This window comes from Cavia porcellus, unplaced genomic scaffold, assembly GCF_034190915.1.
Source record: "Cavia porcellus strain 051 isolate PalLab524CR breed Dunkin Hartley unplaced genomic scaffold, mCavPor4.1 scaffold_12, whole genome shotgun sequence".
NCBI classification, from domain to species: domain Eukaryota; kingdom Metazoa; phylum Chordata; class Mammalia; order Rodentia; family Caviidae; genus Cavia; species Cavia porcellus.
Genome location: NW_026947495.1, coordinates 74,917,483 through 74,940,956, shown reverse-complemented (window position 1 = coordinate 74,940,956; position 23,474 = coordinate 74,917,483). Strand labels below are relative to the sequence as shown.

Here is a 23,474-nt window from a genome sequence, read left to right as displayed (position 1 = left end):
AGAAAGTTTAATCTTTTTGCTTCTAGATGTATAAATAATACATGCTCATTACATAGAGAAGCATTAAGGACAAAATAAAAATAATGACTAGCACCTCTGTTAATACATCACATATAATTTCAGTGAATTTGCCCCCAGCGTACAACAAATGCCTTCATTTTTCACATGAAGAACCAGAGTTTAGATAGGGGCAAATTAAATTTCTGAAAAGCACAAAAGCTGGTTATTAGCAAAGATAGAATTCTGTGTCCTGACTTCTAATTCAAAGCTCGGATGCGTCATGCTGATTGTTCTTGTTTCAAATCCTGTTCTTTTGTTCACATTGATCTTTAGCCTTGTAAATTCTTAACACCTTGGTGTTTCAAACCACGTACCCACTATCACAAAAGCCTCTCCTACCTCTTGAGTGACGCACTTGGGCAGTGGACCTCTGGGGTTGATTTGAGGTGTAATATCCATAGTTGGAGACCTTATATAGTTATTAGAGAATTCAGGGAAAAAACATGGGCATGCATTGAAAATGGAAGAGACCTATGCAAATATGAATTACTACTCCTCTCAGGAAAACAACTTCGAAATATGAAAAATTATTCACAAAGCTACATTTTTGCTGGTTTTATGGACAAATCTATCTCCTGTACTTAAAATTGAATATGTATCTAATACTGCCATATAATAGCTAAAAAATAACCCTGTTAATATTGTAAAATTACATTGATCATGTCCCCTTCAAAAATTATATTTATTCCCCTTTATGGTGCCAAGAAATTGTTTTTCTTTACATTTTTTTCTTCTTTCTTCTTTTACTTTTTTCTTTCTTTCTTTCTTTCTTTCTTTCTTTTTTTGTTTGTACTGAGATTTGAGCCCTGGGCTTTTGTGCTACTATATTCCTGTAAAATTTTTAATTTTGAGACGAGGTCTTGCTGAGTTGCCCAGGCTGGCTCAAACTTGCTACCTTTCTCTTTAGCTTCCCAGAGTATTGGGATTCCAGGCATGTGCCACCATTCCCTGTGACATTCTTTTTGAGATAACCATTTTTATTAAATTCCAATTCCCACAGCTTTTAATCTGGTTACAAAATTCAGCAGTATGAAGTCTAAAAAAATTTAAAAAAAGAAATCTCCCCCATATTTGACTTTGGCTTAGCCTTCTCATTTTATATCTGCAAAATATAAACTCAGCTTCTCACCCACCTATTTAATGCTATCTTATCCCTCTTATTAGACATACCTGGCCATGAAAGGGAGGGGACTTTCACCTAGATTTGGACAGTAGGTCCACACTGATTTTTCAACCATTTCTAGGCATCTCCACCCCACCGATGAGTATTACTGCTCCATTCACAGCTAAATTTTTGCTACCCTCCGCCATCAATGCTGAGGTACTTCCATGACCCACAGGTGTGGAGAGGTCTCCGTCATTTTTAGCCGATGGGGAGAAAAGGGCATGTGTATGCTATGAGCATTACTCCTGTTGTCACAAGCTTAAGAGGCAGAATAACAAAACTAGAAGAGCAAGGCCTTGAAGTCAGGCAAATCTAGCCTTAAATCCTAGTTTGTGCCTCTCTAGCTGAGTGACCTTGGGTGAGTTATTTGACTTCTTTGAACAATGAGGATAATGACAGTATTACTTCATAGGTGTGTTGTAAAGATGAAACGAGATAATATCTGATAGACACCTTGTTTCGCATCTGCCACTTGCAAGATTCTCCAAATATATGATGTCTTGTTACCTTTGCAGCTCTAGGCAGATCATGCAGCAGCAAAACATTTCTAACAGGCATTGTTAGGAGAGGCTTCTTACTGTATTTTTAACCTTGTACAAATGCCAAATAACCAGTCTAGCCAATAATTTTCAAATTACATTAGAGAAGAGGGTTATGTCCAGGTCACAAGACAAATTTCTTTTATTTTTGCTGATGGTTTTCCTTTTTTAAACTTTTATCTTCATTAGGACATATTTATAATACACAATGATTACACTCGTCGTGAGCAGATGGTACACACAACACATCTTAAGCTTTACATATCCCCTTCCCCCTTCTAAGGTTTTCTTTACAGTACCAAGGTTTTTCTTATTATGCTATTTGGTCTTGAGCACAGTTTCAAAAATTGAAGATTAGAGATACTCTCCAAGCATTTCATGGCTGTGAAACAGCATTATATTTTGTTATCTATACTGCTCATTGACATGTTACAATTATTAGCATTTTACGAGGTTTGGTAAAGAAAAAATCAGCAGTATGGAAGTAGTATTTATTGAAATAAAACACAAACAACATAGAAGAACAATGCTTGTACCGCCAAAAAGGGGTTTAAAGGGAACTGGTAAACAAGGATCCTTGCACGGGAGGCCTGTACTTTGCCCTAAGTGAAGCATTAAGGAACTGTGAAACTTTTGTCGATAGTCCCGAATGCAGACTTCCTGTGCAGGAGAGCTTGGCCAGGTTGGCCGGAATCAGCTTCAAGGTGCTGCTTAGAGACAGGTATGTAGTGTGGGGCGCCTGAGCCAGAGCTGCGGAGATAGGAACGTATTACATGCATTTTTTACTTGGATGCATGTGGTCTTTAGACACCTGAGATCTGTGTGCGCTTTTCTATGAATGAGGGGCTTGCAAGTAACCTGGCAAGGGAGAAGGGTGCGAGGAAATGAATGAAAGCCTGAGGAAGCCACTCTTGTTTATATGGCCTGTGCAGGGGACGCAGTGATGCTAAGTGTCTGACCTCTGCTTTACATCAAGAAAATGGACTTTATGTTGCAACAGGAGAGGTGGGTTAGAGAGTAAAAAATTAGCCTATGGCAAAAGTTGAGAGACCAAAATATTTATGAAATGAAATTTGTATGTGTTTTCTGATTGCGTGTGGAAAAAATAGTTAACGTTTAATTTCCAGTGTGATGGAGAAGATTTGATTGCCGTTTCCTTCTCTCCACATTTCTCTGTCTCTCTGTGTCTCTGCTTCTCTCTTTTTCTCTTTTTCTCTCTCTCTCCCCCCACCCCAGACCATATCGGGTCACATTAATCCCGATCAATACTAACGCTGTAAAATGGCAAACATTGCTTTTAAGAATACATTTCTTTTTAAAAATCGAGGTGAAGTTCACCATTTGCACCGTTTTAAAGTACATAATTTGGTGACTTTTAGTACCTTCGCCGTGTTGCATAACCACTGCCACTATCTTGTTCCAGAACATTTTCACCACCCTAAAAGGAACTCTTGTACCCATTAAATAGTCATTACTTATTCATCCCTCCACTCAGCCTCTGAAATCAGCTCTGCTTTCCTTATCTGAGAATTTGCCTTAGGAATATATTTCTTTGGGACTTTTCTGAATTCTGCATTTAATTTCTCCCCTAGAAACTGCAGACTGCTCTGCATATCTGTATTTGTGTGACAGAGAGGTGGGACAGGAATGTGAGGGCATACTGTGAACATCAGTATTCTTGAGAAACTTCTCAAGGTCAGATTATTTGCAATATTCAAACAAAAGGAAGGACCCAGAGGCAACTTATCTTTCAGAGTTAGATGTCTGTGACTTAACGTAGACATCTAAATTTAAAGTTTTGAGGGTCTAGTCAGTCTAGATTATAGAAATGGTGAACAATTCTTGGAATTTATCTATAATAGTGAGAAAGACCTGACTAGAAAGTCTGGCTTTACAGCTCCCACTAGGGTATGAAGTTCCATGCCTGATAGAATCGTGTCCTAAATCTGAGCTCTTCCTACAGGAGCTGGTGACAGCCCTACTGGCCCCTCCTCGGAGGAGGAGCAGAGTAATGATTCTTTACTCTGTCTCGGTCAAGGTTAGCATATCAGAAACAGTCAAGGAGACTGAGGGTCCAGGTTGGTAAGGGAAAACACAACTTAAAAAATAAAATAACGCCCCATTTATTTTCTAACCATAAAAACTTATCAATTTTGTATTAGAATACACTAATATAATTTATTCTGGCTGGAATTTTAAAAGGTTGGTTAATCTATTCACAGCTTTGAAAAATGTTGACCACAAGTTGAAAAATGTTCTTTCTCTTGAGCTTCTATTGTCTTTTATAAACTGACTTAATACTAGCATGGCTTTGTTAGTTATGATCACATCAACAGAAAAGTTGTATATGTTGTATTTTGGGGAACATACTAATTACTTCTGGAAGAAATTTTCCTTTTCAACTTTAAAGGAAAATATTTCCTTTTACTATAGAATGTCAAGACCAGGAAATTTCTGTCACTTTGCCTTGGCGTGCATTTGGTGGCTTTTCATTCCACTTTTCATTTTCAACTCTTTTCCATTTCCTTAGCCCCAACAAATGTCTTCGGCCAGTCACATTAATTAGGCTGCGTTAGTGTTGTGGGTCTTGCTTCTCTTCCCAAAGTGTCTTTCCCACTTGCTTCCCTGTCATCTCCCATCTGTCCTCTGTGCCTTTCTTTCCTGTTTAGCTTCCGGGACCTCCTGGGTCACAATGGAGAACAGAGACTCCATCCACACCTTGAAGTACAAATTGCCTCAGCTTCTCTTTCCACAAATACTTTTCAGTGTTTATGATAACTTAAAGATTTCTTGAAACCACTGGAACCTCCAGAAGCTGAAGGTAGCTTTCTACGCCAAAGGCTGGCGGTAATCAACCTAGAGCACCTGGCAGTCTTTGTTACTGAGATCCACTGTGCCGACCCTGCCAAGTGCCATCAATCCTTGTGCCTTGCTTAGGGGCCAATCAACCAAATTCATCTATACCAGAAACTGCAGAATGTGGAAGAAAGAGCTTAATTTCCCAGTTGCCTCCTTTTAAAGCCGTGTCTAAGTATACTTTGGTTTACTTCTCAAGCAGGAATGGGTGCCCAACCCTACCCTGCAACTTTAGCAAACCCAGACTCCTGAGTGAAGAGAAAGAACTTGAAAGTGTGTGAAAAGTTGGAGAGAGAGAGAGAGAGAGAGAGAGAGAGAGAGAACACTTGAAAAAGGATAAAAGCAGTCAGTAGCAGCAAACTGTAAATCCCATATCTCTACCCTGCAGACCACATCCCAACGAATCCAGCTGCACCCCGCCCTTAGACCTTTGGGGCTCCTGATTGAGAGTCCTGATACAGGGCATATATTCAAGAGTGGTTTCCTTCACGCTGGGCGTCATTCGGGCCTATGCTCCACAGGAGGAGTCTGCTTGGAGTTTCAATGTTTAGGATCACTCCTGGGGTCGGGGCGCGATTGATAAAGGTAAAGTAACCAACAGGCAGCCACAAGGGACAGGTTTAGACTAGGGACATCAGCAGGGCACAACAGGGGTCACCTGAGGCTTTTTTTGTCATTTAACCGCCCCCTCTGGCAAGCCACCAGATGGCTTTCTCGGGACAGGAATGGACCCGAGGAGCCCACGGGGAGGAGCGGTCTCCTGCATCCCGGGCGTTCGGATGGAGAAGAGGGAAGAGCCGCGCGCCCAGGAAGGTGCAGAGGCCACGCCGGGCTTCAGCATGCGGTCCAGGCTGCAGGCCGGGCGAGGCCCCGCCGGGGGGAGCGGGTGGCTCCCCTGCACCGAGGGCCGCCACCTTCCGAGCTGCGCCAGCCGCACTCTGATCTACAGCCCTTTCCTGCGCTTTGAAGCCGGGAAGCCCGCTGCGCCGTCGGGGAGGAAAACAGGCCCTGCCCGGCCGCCGGATGGGAAGGCGGGGACGCGCCTCCGAGACCGGAGCCAGTGCAGGCTCGCGAGGAGACGCCCCTAGGTCCCCAGCTCCCCAGCAACGCCCTCCGCTGTCCCGCGCCCCAGGCAGCCCGCGCCCAGCGCGCCCGCAGCGCCCGCAGCCCGCCCCGTGCGCGCGCGGCGTCTCCCGGGTCCCCGCGCCGCCCGCTCCCCACGCGCGCCCGCGGCCGGGGCGGCGCAGCTCAGGGCCCGGCGCGGCCTCGCGCGGGGCGGGGCCTGCTGAAGCCCCGCCCCCAGCCCTATAAGAGCGGCCCGGGGCGCGGGCCGAGGGGCGGCGGCAGAGCAGGGCTCGGGGTCTCGGCGGCCCGCGGAGCCTCTCACCGGCGTGCATAAGGCTTTGCCTTTCCGACTTCAGCTACAGTGTTAGCTAAGTTTGGAAAGAAGACCACGAGGAACCCCCCGGGCGCTTTCTGTTTTGCCCTTTGCCGTAGCTGTCGCTGGGGTCTCTCCGGACGAGGCTGCTGGGTCTGCATCGGTGCCATCGCCAGGTCCTGGGGCTCGGGTGAGCGAACACCTCACCTCGACAACGACGCGAGCGCCTGGTGTCATGACCCGAGCCGAGGAGCAGGGCCGCCGGGGAGGATGCTGCGGTGAGTGCCGCGGGGCCCCGGACAGGTGACCCCGCGCCTGGCCAGCTCTGGGTCGCACGACCGTGTCTCCTGCCGTGATAGGAGACGCCAAGGCCGTTCTGAAAAGGACAAGAGGGGCTGCTCACAGCAAGGACGCAGCACGTCGGGGAGTTTGGGCTTCTGTTAGAAGTTGAATTTTGAAACAGGTTTCTTCACTGCTTGAGAGTTTGTGCAATTACTGACCAACAGGTCTTGCTGAATTTAAGTCTGTGATATTATCGAAACAGTATACACCGAGTCTAGAGGACTTGATAAAATGTACCTGATTTGTCTTGCAGTGTAGTTTTTAATAGTCGTGTTGTAAAAGTAGATGGATAGGTATTTGAACTTCAGCTCATGCAGGTGACCAAATGTGCTTTGAAATCCTCCTCCTGTGTGTCTTTGCAGGATCCGTTGCAAAATACCTGACCTCGGCAAAATTCCTCCTCTACCTTAGTCATTCCCTCTCCACTTGGGTAAGTGATAGTGTACAGTGCTTTTTACAGTATTGTTGTAGTTTCTTGTTTACTTGTATTGCAACCAGTATTAAGCCTACTTCCAGTTTTGTCATACAGATAAGCAAATAAATCATCCAGAGACACATGCTTTAGTGAAAAAGTTATTTCCAAACAAGGTATTGGATGTTGTCTTTGGATGGATGTTAGTAAATTAATTATCATGTTATTGTACTTTGCATGCATTGACAGCTGTGCAAAGCAAGATTGACAAAGAGGGATGTTTGCTTTGTTTATAAATTGTATGTTGCATTACTATGCTCAGTAAATGGTAATCCCTGCTGCTAAGAATCAGAGGGAAGGTATTTCATATACCTCCTGTCATTTCACATTTTAAGGTACTTCTGTTTCCTTGTTAAATTTTAGTTTCTGCATGCAGCACCATGAAAGTTCAGGGGAATAGTGGAGTGACTGACTTAGTCTAGTAATAGCATTTTAAATTTAAATTAAAATACACATAGTCCCAAGATCAAATATTTGACAGGCAAACTTCTGGTCTTTAAAATGTTATCTGTAGTTACATAATGCGTGAGCACCACAAACTGTTTTTAAAACTATCTGGTGAAAATTAGAAAATCAATGACTGATTCACATGTCTCCTGACTTCTTATGTGGCTTTGGAAGAATCTCAGTATTCCTTTTGGCCTAGGTTTCTTCTGTTAACTCTCTCTGTAAAAGAATAATCCAGTAAGGGTACTGGTTGTGTGATCAATGTGATTAGACTTTTTAAAAAGTAAATTTTAAACAAAATTATTGTTTAAAAGATATAAAGTCTGTGCATGTCTTTGCATTGTTTAGAAGATATAAAGTCTGTGAATATAGTCTGTGCATGCCTAATATATGAACTTTAAAAGAACCATACATAAAGAGAAATAATTTTAAGAGTAATGTACGATGTTAATTTCTTTCTAAACTGGAAATTTCTGTCGGGTTACCCTTAAGGCATGAATGGAATCATTCCATGAGAGGAGCTATAATCTGTGCTCTTGGGAAATTATATCAAGTTATTATCTAAGAAACAGCAGCTCAGAGATGATTTTTCAGAATAGCAAACTTCCCTCTACTCAGAGGATTGTGCAAGGATGGCAAATAAATGTAAACAAAATGAAACTGGTATGAGTTTGCTTCAGTCCCCAAAGCTGATGAGTCTAAATAGAAACCCAGTGAAACAGCTCTTTATAAAACCAAGCCAGTCATTTGTTCTTCCAATTTAATTCATTTAGAAGTCAGTATTAAAAAGATCAACAATACGTAAGGGAAATAGTGTCTGAAACTCTCAGCCGGTGGTCTGGATCCAGCTCTTAGAGGAACAAGTGTCTTATTTCCGAATACTGATTGATTCAGGGTTTATGCAACCCTTGGTTGATTGGGTGACAGAGTTGCCAAAAGCATGAGTGGAGCTGTGGTCTTCTAGAAGGATTTTCTTTTTGTCTTTAAAAGGAATTTTGTTAAGGATCTTAAAAGAAAATTCCTTAATCAAGGTGACAGACAGGTGGTTGTCCTAACCTTACAGTAAGATGAGCAAAAGGAGTGTTTGTGAGAAAGTTGATTAAAAAAGCAAGAGCAGGGCTGGGAATGCAACTCAGTGGTAGAGTGCTTGCCTAGCATGCGTAGGCCCTGAGTTCAAACCCAAACCCAGTCACCAAACAAATAACAAAGACGCAAACCCAAACAAACCAAGAGCAATCACAGGCATGTAAGGGTCAGTGGATTTTTATGTCTCACTCTAAGGAGCACAAGAGAGGAATGCTTTCTAACTGTGGATAATTCCACTTAGCGTGCTTGGTCTCTTGTGTGGCACACCAATTTTTATTACAAACAAATTTATGTATGTGTTTCTATCCATCCCCCTGCCAATTGCACTAAACCAGGATTTCCTATTCATTGAACCATGGGCCTTAGGGTAGAAGATTGTCTCGGGTTAGGTTTGTGTGCGATCTGAATGCTTTTGACGTGAGACTTTTATTTCTGTCTGCCAGTAACCAATACATTTCAAACTGTGCTATCAGAATAGAAAACAGTGTAAAGAGTGGACCCTTGTGTTAAGGAGTTCATAATGTACTTTAGTATGGATTTTTAAAAAAGTATCTGCTCATGGAAAAGCATCAGTGTAAGACAAGGAAGAAAGCAGATGCAGTTACTAAGATCTTCTGTCACTGTCCCTTGGGCTGTCCCAAGTTATATCCCCACATGCCGGCATTTTTCCAGGCCTCACTTTCTGCTCCTAGAAGCCTCGGCACCATTCCATAGGAAATGCCACGTTCCAGTCCATTCTTGTGTTGATTCTTTGCATAGCACTTACACCTCTTGACCTGTGCTACATTTGCCTTTGGTCTGTGAGCATTGGAATGCAAGCCACGTGAAGCCATGGATTGTGGTTTTTTTTTTTCCCCCCACTGCTACAACTCTTGTGTTTGCTGTAGTGTTGTATACGTAACAGCCACTCCATAGGTATTTATTAAGTGGGTTAATGACTGTGGGCGTTCATTCCCTGATCCAGTGGGGGTGGACAGGCTCTTAAACAAATTAAGTAAGGTGATAGCATGCAGGGGGCAGAAAATAGACTTGCATAGAGGGAAAGACAAGGCTTGAAGTAAGGAAAGAATGTGTGAGCACTAGACCAGTGTTTACCTAGACACTAAAACAGTCTTTTTGAGCAAGAATCAATTGCTTCTTAAACTCTAAAGCCTTTGGGAATTGCTGTAACTTCTGTCACATCTCTCAAGGCCTTAATTTTATGTTAATTTTAAATCATGACTTAAAATTATGTTCAAAATTCTTTCCCAACCTCTGTGGTAGTGTTTTAGGCCAGAAATATCTATAGTCACCTTATGCCTTGTGGATGGCCATAGTATTCCTTCCTTTGTTCCCTGCAATTATGACACCCTAGAGTAACGCCAAATGATCTCTGGAGATTAAAGTCACCCCCAGTTAGAACTATGGTCTAAAGGAAGTTTATTGTAAAGGGTTGCTAGGGTGCATTGATTTACAGTTTGAATGTTTAAGATTGTTGTCTTGACTTTGTTAGCTTTTTAAAGTAATTTGACCTACCAGCATAACGATTTGCTTGACTACGTTCACAGAGTTTGTGAAGATCTAGGAATATAAGAACTTTCACATAGGTCAAATCTGGGAGAGGTACAGCCTGGGAAGTTAGTGTCATGCAGTGGTTTTGAGAGCTCGGTTGGAATGCTTTCCTTGTTCATGTTAACCCCACAAGTCAGGATGGACCTTAAAACCTCTCAATAAAGTCAGTTATGGATTTCTTATGTATTAATTTATGTGACTTATTTCAAAGTTCCTCTTGAACTTACACCACGTTTTGTAGCAATGAATTCCAGAATTCTCTATATACTCTGAGCCTATGTGAAGTAGTTTTTTTTCTTTCCTTCAAAAATTCATCTGTAGTAAAACATTAACCACTTACATATTCAAGTTTATTTGGACATCTTTGTCCGTGCATTACCAGAATTTGTCCTTTTAATTTCATCTTTCTGATTGCTCTGCTGTTTTATGACTTTGAATTTTATTTGTGAAACAGCATATATTTTAAAATATTAGAGGTAAAAGAAAGTTTAGCAATCATATAGTATACTCTTATTATTTACAAACAGGAAAACTAGCCTTTTCTAGACCTTCAAGGTATGCCGGTATTTATAAACTATACTAGTGCTCTGGTCCAATAGCGAACCACTTTATTCCTCTCCAGTCAGCATAGGCAAATGCCCTGGCTGGGGAGAAAGAGAATGTTTGTGGGCACACAAGAGAATTGGTTTGATTTCACAAAACCATCTGAGGTCTGCAAACTGCATTTTTCCTAGAATAATAAGAATATGTTTCATTTGTACCATGCTTTTTGAGTTTCATAGTAATTGGGTAAAAATATTTTCCATTGTGTTAGAACGAACAATTTTAACATCTGATTGGTGTTTGGTCCACAGAGTAATCACTGACTTTGAATGTCTGCAATATCACTGAACAGCACCTTTTAGGTAGGAACGTAAATTTCTATGTACAATGGACTGCAAGCTAACGATGTTCATCAAATCTTTTCCCTTGTTCAGGGGGATCGCATGTGGCACTTCGCAGTGTCCGTGTTTCTGGTTGAGCTCTACGGAAACAGTCTCCTTCTGACTGCGGTGTATGGGCTGGTGGTGGCGGGGTCGGTACTGGTCCTGGGAGCCATCATCGGTGATTGGGTGGATAAGAACGCCAGACTGAAAGGTGAGTGGGTTCTCTAGGTAAGTTCCCACATTCATGGGAACACCCCCTGAGCGCTGTCTGGATCAGAGAAAACAAACTGAGACAAGCCACAGTGCAACCCTGTTTTCATGCCACTCCTGAGGGAGGGGACTTTTCTCTGGATTCAGGATCCTGGGCTTTCTTGCACATACTTGGAATGCTAGAATATTGACCTATAGATTTGGCAGGGGGGTGGCAGTTCATAAATTTCAGATGTTAATGATTAATTCCATAGCCCTTTTTCTGGGAACCATGTTAAACATTAAACGTTTGCTTAATACTAGCTCCCTTCCTAATCAAGACGTGCGCTGGGATTCCATTAATGTGACATTCTTGGGACAGCTTTAGCATCTGTGCTCTGAGTTACTGTATTTCATATGAAGATGTGTATGAGGGCGGTGAAATATAAATATTGATTCAGAGGAAAAGAGTTGAGTTTGAATCATAGAAAACCAAATCACAAAATTTTTAAAGGAAAAGAAGAAATAATGTATTAGTATTATTATGGACCAGAACATTAACCATTTCATACAGCAGAGACAGAAATCAAGGAATTCAGTTATTTAGAAAATGAAAGCACTATGGATAGTCATTCAGGGTAAAATTTTCTTGAATTATTCAGTTGATGATTCCTGGCCCTGTCTGTCTTAGCTGCAGGAAAAGACAGAGACATCATCAGTTTCTTTCAATCCAGATAATTGCTTTTAGATGCACAAAAGCAGGATTTTCAGATTGCAGGACCTGATACTACTAATAAAATGGTCAAGATGCCAATTTTTTCTGTTTTGAGAATGAATAGACTAGAACACACTTGGGAAAAAAAATTCTGTATCCTAGGGGAAAAAAACCTCATTATTTACATTGTTATTCTGAGGAAAATAAGAATATTGCACATAGAACCCTTTAATCTTATAATTACAGAGCACTGAAATCATAGCTGAGGGTAAATGCTGAATGGAGGAAGGAGAGTGTGGTAGGGTAGCAGCCTCCCTCCTGTCCTGTGTCACCCACTCCTGTGTTGTCTCTTGTCATGAAAAATCTTCTCTGCCGTCTCTAGGCTGAGTTTTTCATTTCTTTCTCTGTGCTTCCATAAGGATGTGCTTGTCTGCTTTTGTACCTACATGGCTAGAATTATCTGTTCACGTGACTTTTCCTTTTCTGGCTGTGAGATCATGAAAGCTAAGAACTTCATTCATTTCATATTTAATGCTTATACAGTAGATGCATGGCTGAGTTATATGTTGATATTTCAGATTAATTCCAGAGAGCATTTGATTTGGTTTTGAGTCTTCCATATGACCTGCCAAGCCAGGACGAGCTTCTCTATCCTGGATAACAAGAGCTGTAATTACATGTTACGTGTGTCAGAGTGTCTGCATAAACATTTTATTTGAACACCATTCTGACTCCATAAGTGAGGGAGGCATTACGATCCCATCTTCTAGACATAAGCGTGAGACGTTGAGTGTCCTTCCCCCGACCATCTGCCTGCCTAGTGAGTGGGACAGAAGAGACTACCAGGTGACCTTACCTGGCCACCTGCTGGCGTTGGATTCTGTATAAGGGCCTCATTTTAAGAGAGTTGGTATGGTGAGAGAGAGTGTGTGTGTACATGTGTGTGTGATGGAAGGTATAGCTTAGAATTTCACAGTAAAGAAAAATAGCATCAACACGTCCACTACTGCTTTATTCCTGGGAAAATTTTGCCTGTTTTTCCTATTTGTCCCATTTTATCAGAGTAAGCTGGCATGCAAGAGATTATGAGTGTTTTATCAACATGTCAATAACCTCCTACATATTCTTGTTTTAGCTTATGTAACAAAGGGCTGAGAGCTAGATCTTATCTATATAATAGTTCTGTTTGTGGCAGTATACTTGAAGAAAATCATACAAATGTAGTTATTGTAAAAGACTTCAACTACCAGAAAAAAAATATTTCATTTGCAGATTTCACCAGTCTGCTGTGACCTGCTGGGTTGTACTGAGTGATTGAGGTGAAATTTACTTTGGGAAGGTTTCCTTATTCTGTGATGGTGTGTATGCATTCATGTAGTAGAGTAATGATGTGTGGATAAAAGCAGCCTGAGATTGTCGGTGTAGTGAAACCCTCCTTCTTCCTCTGTTCAGTGGCCCAGACTTCCCTGGTGGTACAGAATGTTTCAGTCATCGTGTGTGGAATCATCCTGATGATGGTTTTCTTACATAAAAATGAGCTCCTGACCATGTACCACGGATGGGTCCTTGTAAGTGCTTGACGAGATTCTTTTCTGTTTTATTTTATTTAAATTTGTATTGGTGCACGTTTGCAGTACATGATGATCTCATTTCTCGTGCCGGGTACATAATGCATCTTTATTCTTTTGACTTCTTTTTCTCCTCCACTCCCTAGCCCTGCCTTTCATCTCTTAGTCCTCTTCCCATTTGCAAATGATCTATCTCTCTCTCTTTCCTATTGTCTGTCTTGTATTCTCTCCTTGAATTATTTATGCTTTGGATTTCTCTTAGAAGAGAAACCACACAATATTTAATCTCATGTATCTGCCTTATTTCACTTGACATTTTCATCTCAAGGTACATTCATTTTCCTCCAAATGACTCACATTTATTCACTGAGATTCTTGAAGTTAGAAAATTGACTATCTGGTAGAGATAACAATGAAAAGCTTTTGAAGCCATAGAACGTTTGTTTCTTTTGCAAATATGACACTTTAATAATTGATTTCTCTGACCACCATCATATCCCTGATAGTTTATTGTTGCTTTTCCTGTAGCAGATATTCATTAAGTATTGAGTTTAAATTTTGTCTCATTGCTTTTTGACATTTCTAAGAATATATGATTTAATTCAGTTGTTAATTTTCAGCTAGTTTTATTCTGTAAATTAATCACATTATGCAAGAAATGTCCATATACTCTGTCTATATTAACCAGCTATTGTTGTAGTCCGCCAATAGTAATTGCTACTTCTGTTTGGGAATATCAACTATATTCCCACATGGGAAAGAGGAGAGTGGTGAGAAGAGTGGAAAACAATGAATTGGTTTCACTCTTGAATCATCTTATATATATTCAGGTTGAGATTACAGAGTTTCAAGGCTAGGCAGGACATTATGAAATCTCCAAGTCTAACCCCTTCATTTTGCTGATGGCAAAACTAAGACAAAATGAGGTTTGTTGATTTTCCATTATTGTGCAAGTAGAAAGGGTCAGAACTCTGACTTAAACACAGGTCTTTTTCTTTCTCCTTCCTTATCTTTTCAGTGGAGATGTGTGTGGGAAAAATGTTAAAAACACCACCACATTACCATTTTCTGATAACTGTGTCACATATATATTCATGTGATTATTATAATTTTATGTTATATGTAGTACAGATGTTGCAGGTTAGGGTGGTAGCATGCCCTTTAATTTGACGACTGGTACTTGTTTCATGTATTCAAGGGAAAATGATTTCTTGTATATGAAGTAAAGTTAAAAATTTACCATTTTGTAAGAAAGCCAGTTTTAAGTTACCTTGAATAGTAAAGCACATATAATGCAATAAACTGACATTTTAACTCAATTTTTTTCCCATAATTCTTTAGACTTCCTGCTATATCATGATCATCACTATTGCAAATATTGCAAATTTGGCCAGTACTGCTACAGCGATAACAATCCAGAGGGACTGGATCGTTGTTGTTGCAGGAGAGGATAGAAGCAAATTAGCAGGTAATTGGGTTTTCTTTTTCAACTAAATTAATGTTAGGATTTACTTTAAATCAGTGGCAGTAAATGAGGCCAAAACCCTTTTTATTATTCTGAGTATATTTTAACAATACGTTGAAAGCATATTTTCTTTCCTGTCAGTCCTACTGCTAAGATTTATCTGTTATATGAGAGTAGAAGAACATCACTTTTGAAATTTTTCCTTTCCTTTCTAAAAATTCTTGCAGCTGTTACTACATATTTATTTAATACTTGCAACAGTGAAAACCAGCATGATATTTTGCATGGATATATGTACTGTATTTGAGGATCACACTTTGGGTATTATTTTCCTCCAAATGGAAACAACACAATAAGAGTGGTTAGTTCCTCCTACTTTAGAGTTACAATGTGTAACTTTTATTGCATTATATAGAATGTGATATAATTATGTTAAAAAAATCCCCTAAAAATAGAGGCCAGAGTGCAGTTTTTAAGATGCTTGCAAATCACTGGAAACCCACACAAGTAGCCAACCAAGGAATGGGGAATGTTTACAGAGCGGCTGTGTCCTGTTACATCACCCCCAGCGTGGGTTCCCCGTGGGCTCCCTCACTTGAGCCTCTTCACCTTCTCCGCATATGACACACAGACACAAAGTGGATGGACATCTTCCTAGGGTCAAGCAGGAAGGGTGCACCTGCGTGGGGGCAGATCAGCTGAGTGAACTCTGCCGGTCATTAAGGTCATGAGAATAGGAACCACATTGCTCAGCCATTCTGGCAGAGGAGAAAATCATTCCTGATGACTGAAGTTACTTAGCCAAGGCACGGAAGGCAGAATTATGTGCAGGGGTTCACATGCAGCTTTGTTTGCCTGGACCCTGTGGTTCAGAAAAGGAAAGGAGGTGGCGACGGAAAGAGATCGAGGTCTGTGGCAGGCCTGGAAGAACTATGTGCTTCAGTCGTCCTGTTCTGTTATGGTGGCAGGGTTGTAATCCGGATAGAAATACCACACTGACTTTAGAGGAGAGGCCGTACAGCAGCTGCGAGTCTGGACTGTCGGAAATTCTCACTGGCATTTCTTTCTTTGATTATTTAGAAGAATAATTCTGCATCTTTTTTTGGTAGACTGAAGAAGAGATAAGGCTTGTTTACTTTCTTTTTTAAACATTAAGCATGAAAAAAATATGTCCTTGTTTTAAAATTCAGAGGGTACAAAAGGATATAGTTTGAAAACAGACCACATGTATATTTGTTAGAATATATTTGGGGAAAAGTTTGTTTTGTTCTCTTTTCTGGATTTCCTTTATTTATTTATTTGTTTGTGGTACCAGGGATCAGACTTGACCTCACACTTGCCAGGCAGGTGCTTATGCCGCTGAGCTAAACCCCAACCCCTTGGATTTCTTAACTCATTTTGAGTCTTTTAAGTCTATTGTAAAATTCTACTCATACTGTATTCTGTAAAATAGCTTTGTTAAAGCGAAAGTTACTCAAAATTTTTAACTGATCTTACTACCTACACATAAATTAAAAGAATTAAAAGAACTTTCCTTTCTGATTATAACTTATGTCCCAGAACAGCAAAAACTCTGTCGTTTCTAGCTGTCCCTCTTTATATTATGAATTATTGCAGAGTTGAACTGTTAAGCCAAGCAGCCTATTTTCTAAGCTTCAGGAGTTTTCAAGCTTAAGAAAGGAAGTGAGCTGTCTGCTGAACTCTGGCCCACTCCAAGTTAACTTTTCCTAAGCAGCGGCTTTCCTATCCATCAGCAGCAAGGGTTAGGAGACCAGCAAGGAAAACATTCCTGTTTTCTTTCCTGTAGCATTTGTGTTCATTAAACACTATGTTGCAAAACAATACAGAAACTTTTTTTTGGTTCTGAGGGTCAGCAAATGTCTATCTGTGGAATTTGCTGTCATTTCTGCTCAAGGGAGGTTAGAGGAGAACAGGGAGAAAGAAAGCAGACAAAGGAAAAATAGAAGAGAAAAAGGAAAAAAATAGTCTTGGGTTCCTTTGGGATCTTGGAGGCTGTTTCCATCCCTACAGGGACGCCCCTGTCCAGTGGGGAGTGATGTGTGCTTATGCTGGCTGATTTACGTTGACATTGCTAGAAGTGAGTTAGGAACCCAGGTTAGGGAACTGCGTGGCAAAGGCTTCACCTGGGTGTTCTGGGTGCCTGTGTAGGGGCAAAAGGTGTGAAAATAGGGAACAGAGATTATGAGCTGGAGGCTGATTGCTCCCACTTTCCCTTATCCTCCATTTCTTAATTTCACAGATAATTTTAAAATTGGAAGCTGCATTACGGAGGGTAAAGAACAGGAGTTAATTTTCCTTGGCAAGGTTAGGATTTCAGACCAAAATTCAGCTCTTGCCCTCTCATTTGGAATGCTCCAAGAAAAATATTTTTAAAAACATAAATACTGTTAACTCATCTGTTCCATGAGATAGGTGCTTTCCAGGTATTTGGTGTAATACTGTAATAAAGCATTCACTTTTACCATCTGGTCCATCTAACCTACTTGAAATTCACTCCTTTCCCAGACTTTTTGCTCAGTTTGTTGCTTTATTTCCTTCCCTGTCTCCTTTATGGAGCACTTCATTGATAGCTTGGGAGGATCTCTTGCCAGAGATTCTAAAGTAAAGTCTACTTGTTAGTTCTGATCCAGTGTAGCAGTGACTCTCAGGTCTGAGTTCTGTTGATTAAAATTGGTTTCATGTTTGAAGCAGACAGACCTGTTTGCTACTATTTCCTCAACAGAGCCTTAAAAAAGTCCTTCTATGAGATGTAATGTACCCTTTATAATAAAGGTCATTATTCATGTCATGGTCTGTTGTAGTTATAGTTAAAACAGAACCAAATGAGGACATGTTTATGTTCATATGAAAATAAGTGTGACGTTGGTAAAGAGAAAGCTTGCACATTCAGAAGTCTGATATGTGTTTGTGTGCATGTATGCATGTGCATGTATGCAGGGCTTTGTACTTGCTAAGTACGTATGATACTACTAAGTTTCATCCCCAGCCCAGAAGAGGGATTCTGTTGCAGGCTATTACCAGGAAAATGATTAAGTCTTTTTATTAAAAAATTTTTAAAACTTTTCTGCTTCAGAAAAAAGAAAGCTTATTTCTGATACCATACTGACATCTAAACATTACTAACTTCCTAATCGTCATATATAAGCAGAAATGGTGACTTTGGGAAGCTCCACAAGTACTTGAAAACTGAGAGAATAAAAGAATAATAACTTTAAAATGATTTTTGTTGTTGTTCTGTGGCTTTAAGACTTAAGTTTTCCTTTGTTACTTTCCACTCCAGTGATTGACCTATTTGGATGTATTCCACTCTTCTCCATTGGCATCTGCTCTGGGAACTTGTTGGAGGGGAGCAGATGGATGTTTGCAAAGCATCTGCAGAGACAGTCGCATGTCACATTGTGACTGCTGCCTTTGCTTTCCAAGTGAAGGGTGATGTCTCAGAGTAACCATGCTATAGCACTGAGAATGGTGTCTGACTTATTTAATAAGCCTTAATAAAAATGAAGAGTCACTGTCGTGTTCATTTATAAGTTGATGCTAGACTAATTTCTAGAGTATCAAAGGAAACCAAACTTCAGAGGAAATTTTGTTTCCCAAACAATAAATGTTTCTGTAGCACATGTTTGCTCACAGAGTGCTTTTAGAAATCTACATTTGAGCAGCTTGTGCTCTTGGCTTATCCCCATGGCGATCTTTCTTTGATGGGCTTGAATTCCTACCTGCCTCTTCCCCTTCCCCTGCAGATATGAACGCTACCATACGAAGGATTGACCAGTTAACCAACATCTTGGCCCCCATGGCTGTGGGTCAGATCATGACATTTGGGTCCCCAGTCATTGGCTGTGGCTTCATCTCAGGATGGAATTTAATGTCTATGTGTATGGAGTACTTCCTGCTCTGGAAGGTCTACCAGAAAACCCCTGCACTGGCTGTGAAAGCAGCCCTTAAAGTAGAGGAGGCTGAATTGAAACAGCTGAATGTACCCAAAGGTAATTGAACACAGTGACCAGTCCTTCAGTTCAGACTTTAAATGTTGGTGAAGAGCAGAACAATGTTGGATTTGTATGAGATTCAATTTTCAGTGAAGAATGGGATGGGTTCGATACATCATTTTGGGTGGAGGCAAAAGCAGACTTTTGGGGTTCTAGGGGACAATTCTGGGTTGGAGCTGAAGGGCTTGGAATGGGATCCCTGACTTTTGATGTGAGCACTAGACATAAGCAGTTAGCTGAGCATTGCCTGGGCCAAATGAGTCATAAAAATGGTAAGATGATGGGAGAAAAATAGAACAAGAGAATTCTTTGGAGCGTTGGAGAATTTGCAGGATGGTGGAAGGCAGTGAAAACAATGAGAGAAGCACTTCCCAGCAGCAGAGGAAGTTCGGCTTCAGGTAATTGGGATCTTCACAGATCTTAAGGTTCTTTGTTATCCCAGACCACTGAAGTATTGATGTGATGCGTCTTCCTGCTAGTCACTTCAGAGAGAGAATATAATTTCTGAGAGAAAAAGAGAGATCAGTATAATATTGTCTAACAGAATTGATTCTGAGGAGTCATTCTGTGGCTGGATTTCCTAGAGAATTTAGTCATGTAGTAACCAAGGGTACCCATAGAAGAGGGGGACAGGAGATAATTGGAAAATGGCTTTTCTCCCCATACCTGTCCCCACCCCAAATAATGATATATTTTATTAACAGATACTGAGCCAAAACCCGTGGAGGGAACTCATCTAATGGGCGAGAAAGAGCCCAACATCCAAGAACTTGCACCCAAGCAAGAGCCCACCTGTGCCTCCCAGATCACCGAGCCCTTCCGTACCTTCCGAGACGGATGGGTCTCCTACTACAACCAACCAGTGTTCCTGGCGGGCATGGGCCTCGCTTTCCTTTATATGACTGTCCTGGGCTTTGACTGCATCACCACCGGCTACGCCTACACCCAGGGGCTGAGCGGGGCGGTCCTGAGCATCCTCATGGGCGCCTCGGCCATCACTGGGATAATGGGGACTGTGGCTTTCACCTGGCTGCGCCGCCGCTGTGGGCTGGTTCGGACCGGTCTGATCTCAGGCTGGGCCCAGCTGTCTTGTCTTATCCTGTGCGTGATCTCTGTGTTCATGCCCGGAAGCCCCTTGGACTTGTCCGTTTCTCCTTTTGAAGATATTCGTTCTAGGTTCGTCCAAGGAGAGCCGATGTCCACCACCACCGGAATACCTGACACCATCTTCACCCCCGAGGTGCACACGTCCAACGGGTCTGACGCTGGCCATGCCGTCCTGGAGATGAGTACCAAGCCCGTGCCCATCATCTCCGTCAGCCTGCTCTTCGCAGGCGTCATTGCTGCTAGAATCGGTGAGGAGTGATTTCTTATTTATGGTCATGAAATTGAGCCATTTGGGAAGTGAATACAGGGACTTCATCCATAGGTGATCTGAAATATTTCTTGGATCCTAATATAATCAAAATCCATTGTTTATATATAAACTCTAGTCTTCCAACATGAGATTTTTAGTATAGACAGTGCTGGGAAATCCAGCACATTTTCTATGCAGTTGAAGCTGGGGCTTTGAGGATGTTAGGCAGGCACTTTATCACTGAGCTACACCTCCAACCCTTAACTATTACTTTTTTTAAAATGCAATTTAAAAATATATTTTAAAAATGGTAGGTGTAATAATTATACTGCTATCTAATAGTTTAGAGGTTTTGTATTGCTATAAGTCTACTATAAATCTATATAGAAACTTGTGTGAGATAACATAAAACAGTGTTTTTTTTTTTTTTTTTTTTGCTCGTTGTTGTTGTTATTATTATTTTGAGGCAGGGTCTCACTATGTAGTTCAGGCTGGCCTTGAACTCACCGTGTAGCTAAGGCTGCTCCAGAACTCACATCAGTCCTCCTGCCTCAGCCTCCTGAGTGTTGGGATTCTAGGCATGCACCACCATGTGTGGCTTTTCTTTGATCTTTGAAAGGCATGTCAGTTATTAAAAGCATCCTTCAAAAGTCCTCTCTAGCTGACGTGTGCTTATTACATTGCCTCACAAATGGGTTTTATAGTTCTGGAAGAAATGTAAAGACTTCTTAAAAGCAAAATTTGTGTAATCATTAATGGAGTGCTGATGGACTGACTGTGTTCTTAAACATAAAACCATTTTTATCTTGTGATAAAAAGTAGTTCATTAATTTATCAAAGTCATTAATATTCAAGCAAGACAGATTTATTGTTAGTGCGTTAGAACCCAAGCAATAAATGTAACCCAATGGTTTAAAGTTTCCTTACACTTTAACCATAACAACGTACGAGGTCATTTTAAACTTTAAAAGTATTTAGTATTTATGGGACTTGACATCTCTGATTTCAGAGCTTTGCTTTTGTAGTATGAGTGATCAGAAAAATAGAACTAAACTTACAGATTAGTTTTATTTTAGTCTGTATAAAAATAATTTCTTAAAGCAATGAATAACCCATAATTAATGAAAAGAAGGCAAAACTTCAAGGCAAAGCTATGATTGGTATTTTAGCTGCAAAATAACTTAAAAGCTAGAGGGCTGAAACATATTTTTTGCATATGTCAACCAATTTTACCTATAACCTGAAATGTATGACTATAAATTGAGTCTTCACAAAAATTCAGTCTTTACAAAAGTATGTTTTATTGTACAGGTCTTTGGGCCTTTGATTTAACTGTGACACAGTTGCTGCAAGAGAATGTAATTGAGTCTGAAAGAGGCATTATAAACGGTGTACAGAACTCCATGAACTACCTTCTGGATCTCCTGCACTTCATCATGGTCATCCTGGCTCCGAACCCCGAAGCATTTGGCTTGCTCGTGTTAATTTCAGTCTCCTTTGTGGCGATGGGCCACGTTATGTATTTCCGATTTGCCCACAAAACTCTGGGCAACCAGCTCTTTGTTTGTGGTTCTCCAGAAAAAGAAGTTTCAGATGAAAATCAAACCAATACATCTTCTGTGTGAGGCAGGTTAGCTGTGGCCATCCCTGTTACTAGATAATCTCAAGCGTATATGCTTATTTTGTGCTTCAGGTTTCTAATAAATGCCTGGGTGTTTCTCTCTGGTTTTACCACAGCTTTGTCTGAGAGGCTAAGAGCTAGTAGGAAATCTAAATCAGCACAATGAGCGGGTGTGTTTCCCTCACATTTAGATACGGAAAAGAAAAAGAAAAGAAAATGTTTAAGTATAGGGAGACTAGAATGGTTAAAGTGAACTTTCCTGTTCTTCTGAGTAGATGAGATTTTTGTAAACAATGGTTAAACATGAATTAAGTTATTGTTTGGCAGATATTTATTATCTGTGCTAGAATTCAGGTAAGTCAGTTTTCCCTACAACTCAATTCTATTCAAACCTGGCTAATTGACTTGTTTAATGTCTTACTTACCAGTTACATTATAAAAACAAGTTCTCCAAATATGAAGATTACTGTTTGATAACCAGTATTACCCTTATTGATCTTATTGATCTTCAAGGATTTGATGTATGGAAAAATGAAACACTTAGCTAGAATTCTCTAATAATGTTTATGGTTTAACTTCAGAGAGCACTTTTATATTTTTATCAAATGGGCAAAATATTGTATTAAGCATATGTAACTTCATGAAATGGCTATCAGAAAAGCTACTGGTAGAAGCAAAGCTGTAGTGTAGTTTTACAAAGCAGTGAATGGGCAGAGAGTTTAAAGCTGTCAGTAGTTCGGCCAGAGAAGCTAGAAGCTAAACGCTAAACACAGGCGTGAGAGCCTAAATTGATCCGTGCCAATCTCATTCATATTGTCTCTCTTATTCTATGGGAGAGCGGCCCTCATACAGAAAGGAGCCCATACTTGGGAAGGTTTTGTTCTAGAAATCCTTTGAATTACTTTTCTGCATGCTCGAGCAGGACACTGACTTTTACTGGTTTATGCCAGATGTTATCTGTACCTTGTTCTAGAGCGAGAATTGTGGAAAAGTTTCCCTTTTAAATCTCTTTGTAAACAATAAACCAAAAAATCTTTGTACCTGTTTTTTAAAAAAAACAACAACTGGATTCCAGGTCCTTTCACAAAATGCCAGTACCAGCAGGGTACCTTGCCTTAACCTTTCATGCACTTTCATGGAGACTGCAATACATCGCTGTGTGCACTTTCCTCAGCCTCGGTGTTTATTCTTCATCTTTCTACATATGACGTAATGAGTTGCCATGTTGTAAAATCTTTGTAAAATATTTCTATATAAAAATATTTTTAAAAACTTAAGTTTCTTTTTCACTGAATCGTGTTCTCCAATTACTTAATATATTGCTTGTTGTCACAGAACATCTGTTTTGGATAATGTGTTGCATTTTATAAAGGGCTACAGTTTCGTAATTTGTGTTTTTAGTTTACAGTGGCCTGGATAAAAGTGCAGTAAACCTGGGGCCCAGCAGTTATTCTTTGACCCTGAGTAAGTCACATGAAGCTCTAAGTTCTATTTTCCCTTCTATAAATTGGAGAGGAGCAATAAAAAATCCTCCATACCTTACAACTTCCCTGTTCTCAAATGAGCAGAGTCCTGTGGAAGCATTTTCAAGCTGCAAGTCTACAGTTGTAGTATTACTAGAGCTGGAAGCTGGGCAGTAACAGGGTGTCTGATACTCCCGAGAGAGTAGAGCCACGTTCTGTATGCAACAAGCGGACACTGAAGACCTGATGTGTGCAGATGCA

General features: G+C 40.7%; 1 protein-coding gene across 1 annotated transcript; it reads left to right on the top strand.

The window, feature by feature from the left end:
- The first annotated feature begins 5,969 nt into the window (after positions 1-5,969).
- Slc40a1 (solute carrier family 40 member 1) lies at positions 5,970-23,027 on the top strand. The gene is made up of 8 exons (XM_005008713.4): positions 5,970-6,276; positions 6,703-6,770; positions 10,874-11,033; positions 13,179-13,294; positions 14,636-14,762; positions 18,524-18,769; positions 19,477-20,127; positions 21,441-23,027. The coding sequence occupies exons 1-8, from the start codon at positions 6,234-6,236 to the stop codon at positions 21,752-21,754; spliced, it is 1,725 nt and encodes a 574-aa protein (XP_005008770.3). The 5' UTR covers positions 5,970-6,233; the 3' UTR covers positions 21,755-23,027.
- The last annotated feature ends 447 nt before the right edge of the window (positions 23,028-23,474 follow it).

Bases quoted from the DNA above. Each gene is read 5' to 3' on its own strand.
- Slc40a1 (XM_005008713.4), top strand. From the start codon at position 6,234: ATGACCCGAGCCGAGGAGCAGGGCCGCCGGGGAGGATGCTGCG. The intron at 11,034-13,178 runs GTGAGTGGGTTC...TCCTCTGTTCAG, and splicing joins TAAGAACGCCAGACTGAAAG to TGGCCCAGACTTCCCTGGTG. The intron at 14,763-18,523 runs GTAATTGGGTTT...CTTCCCCTGCAG, and splicing joins GGATAGAAGCAAATTAGCAG to ATATGAACGCTACCATACGA.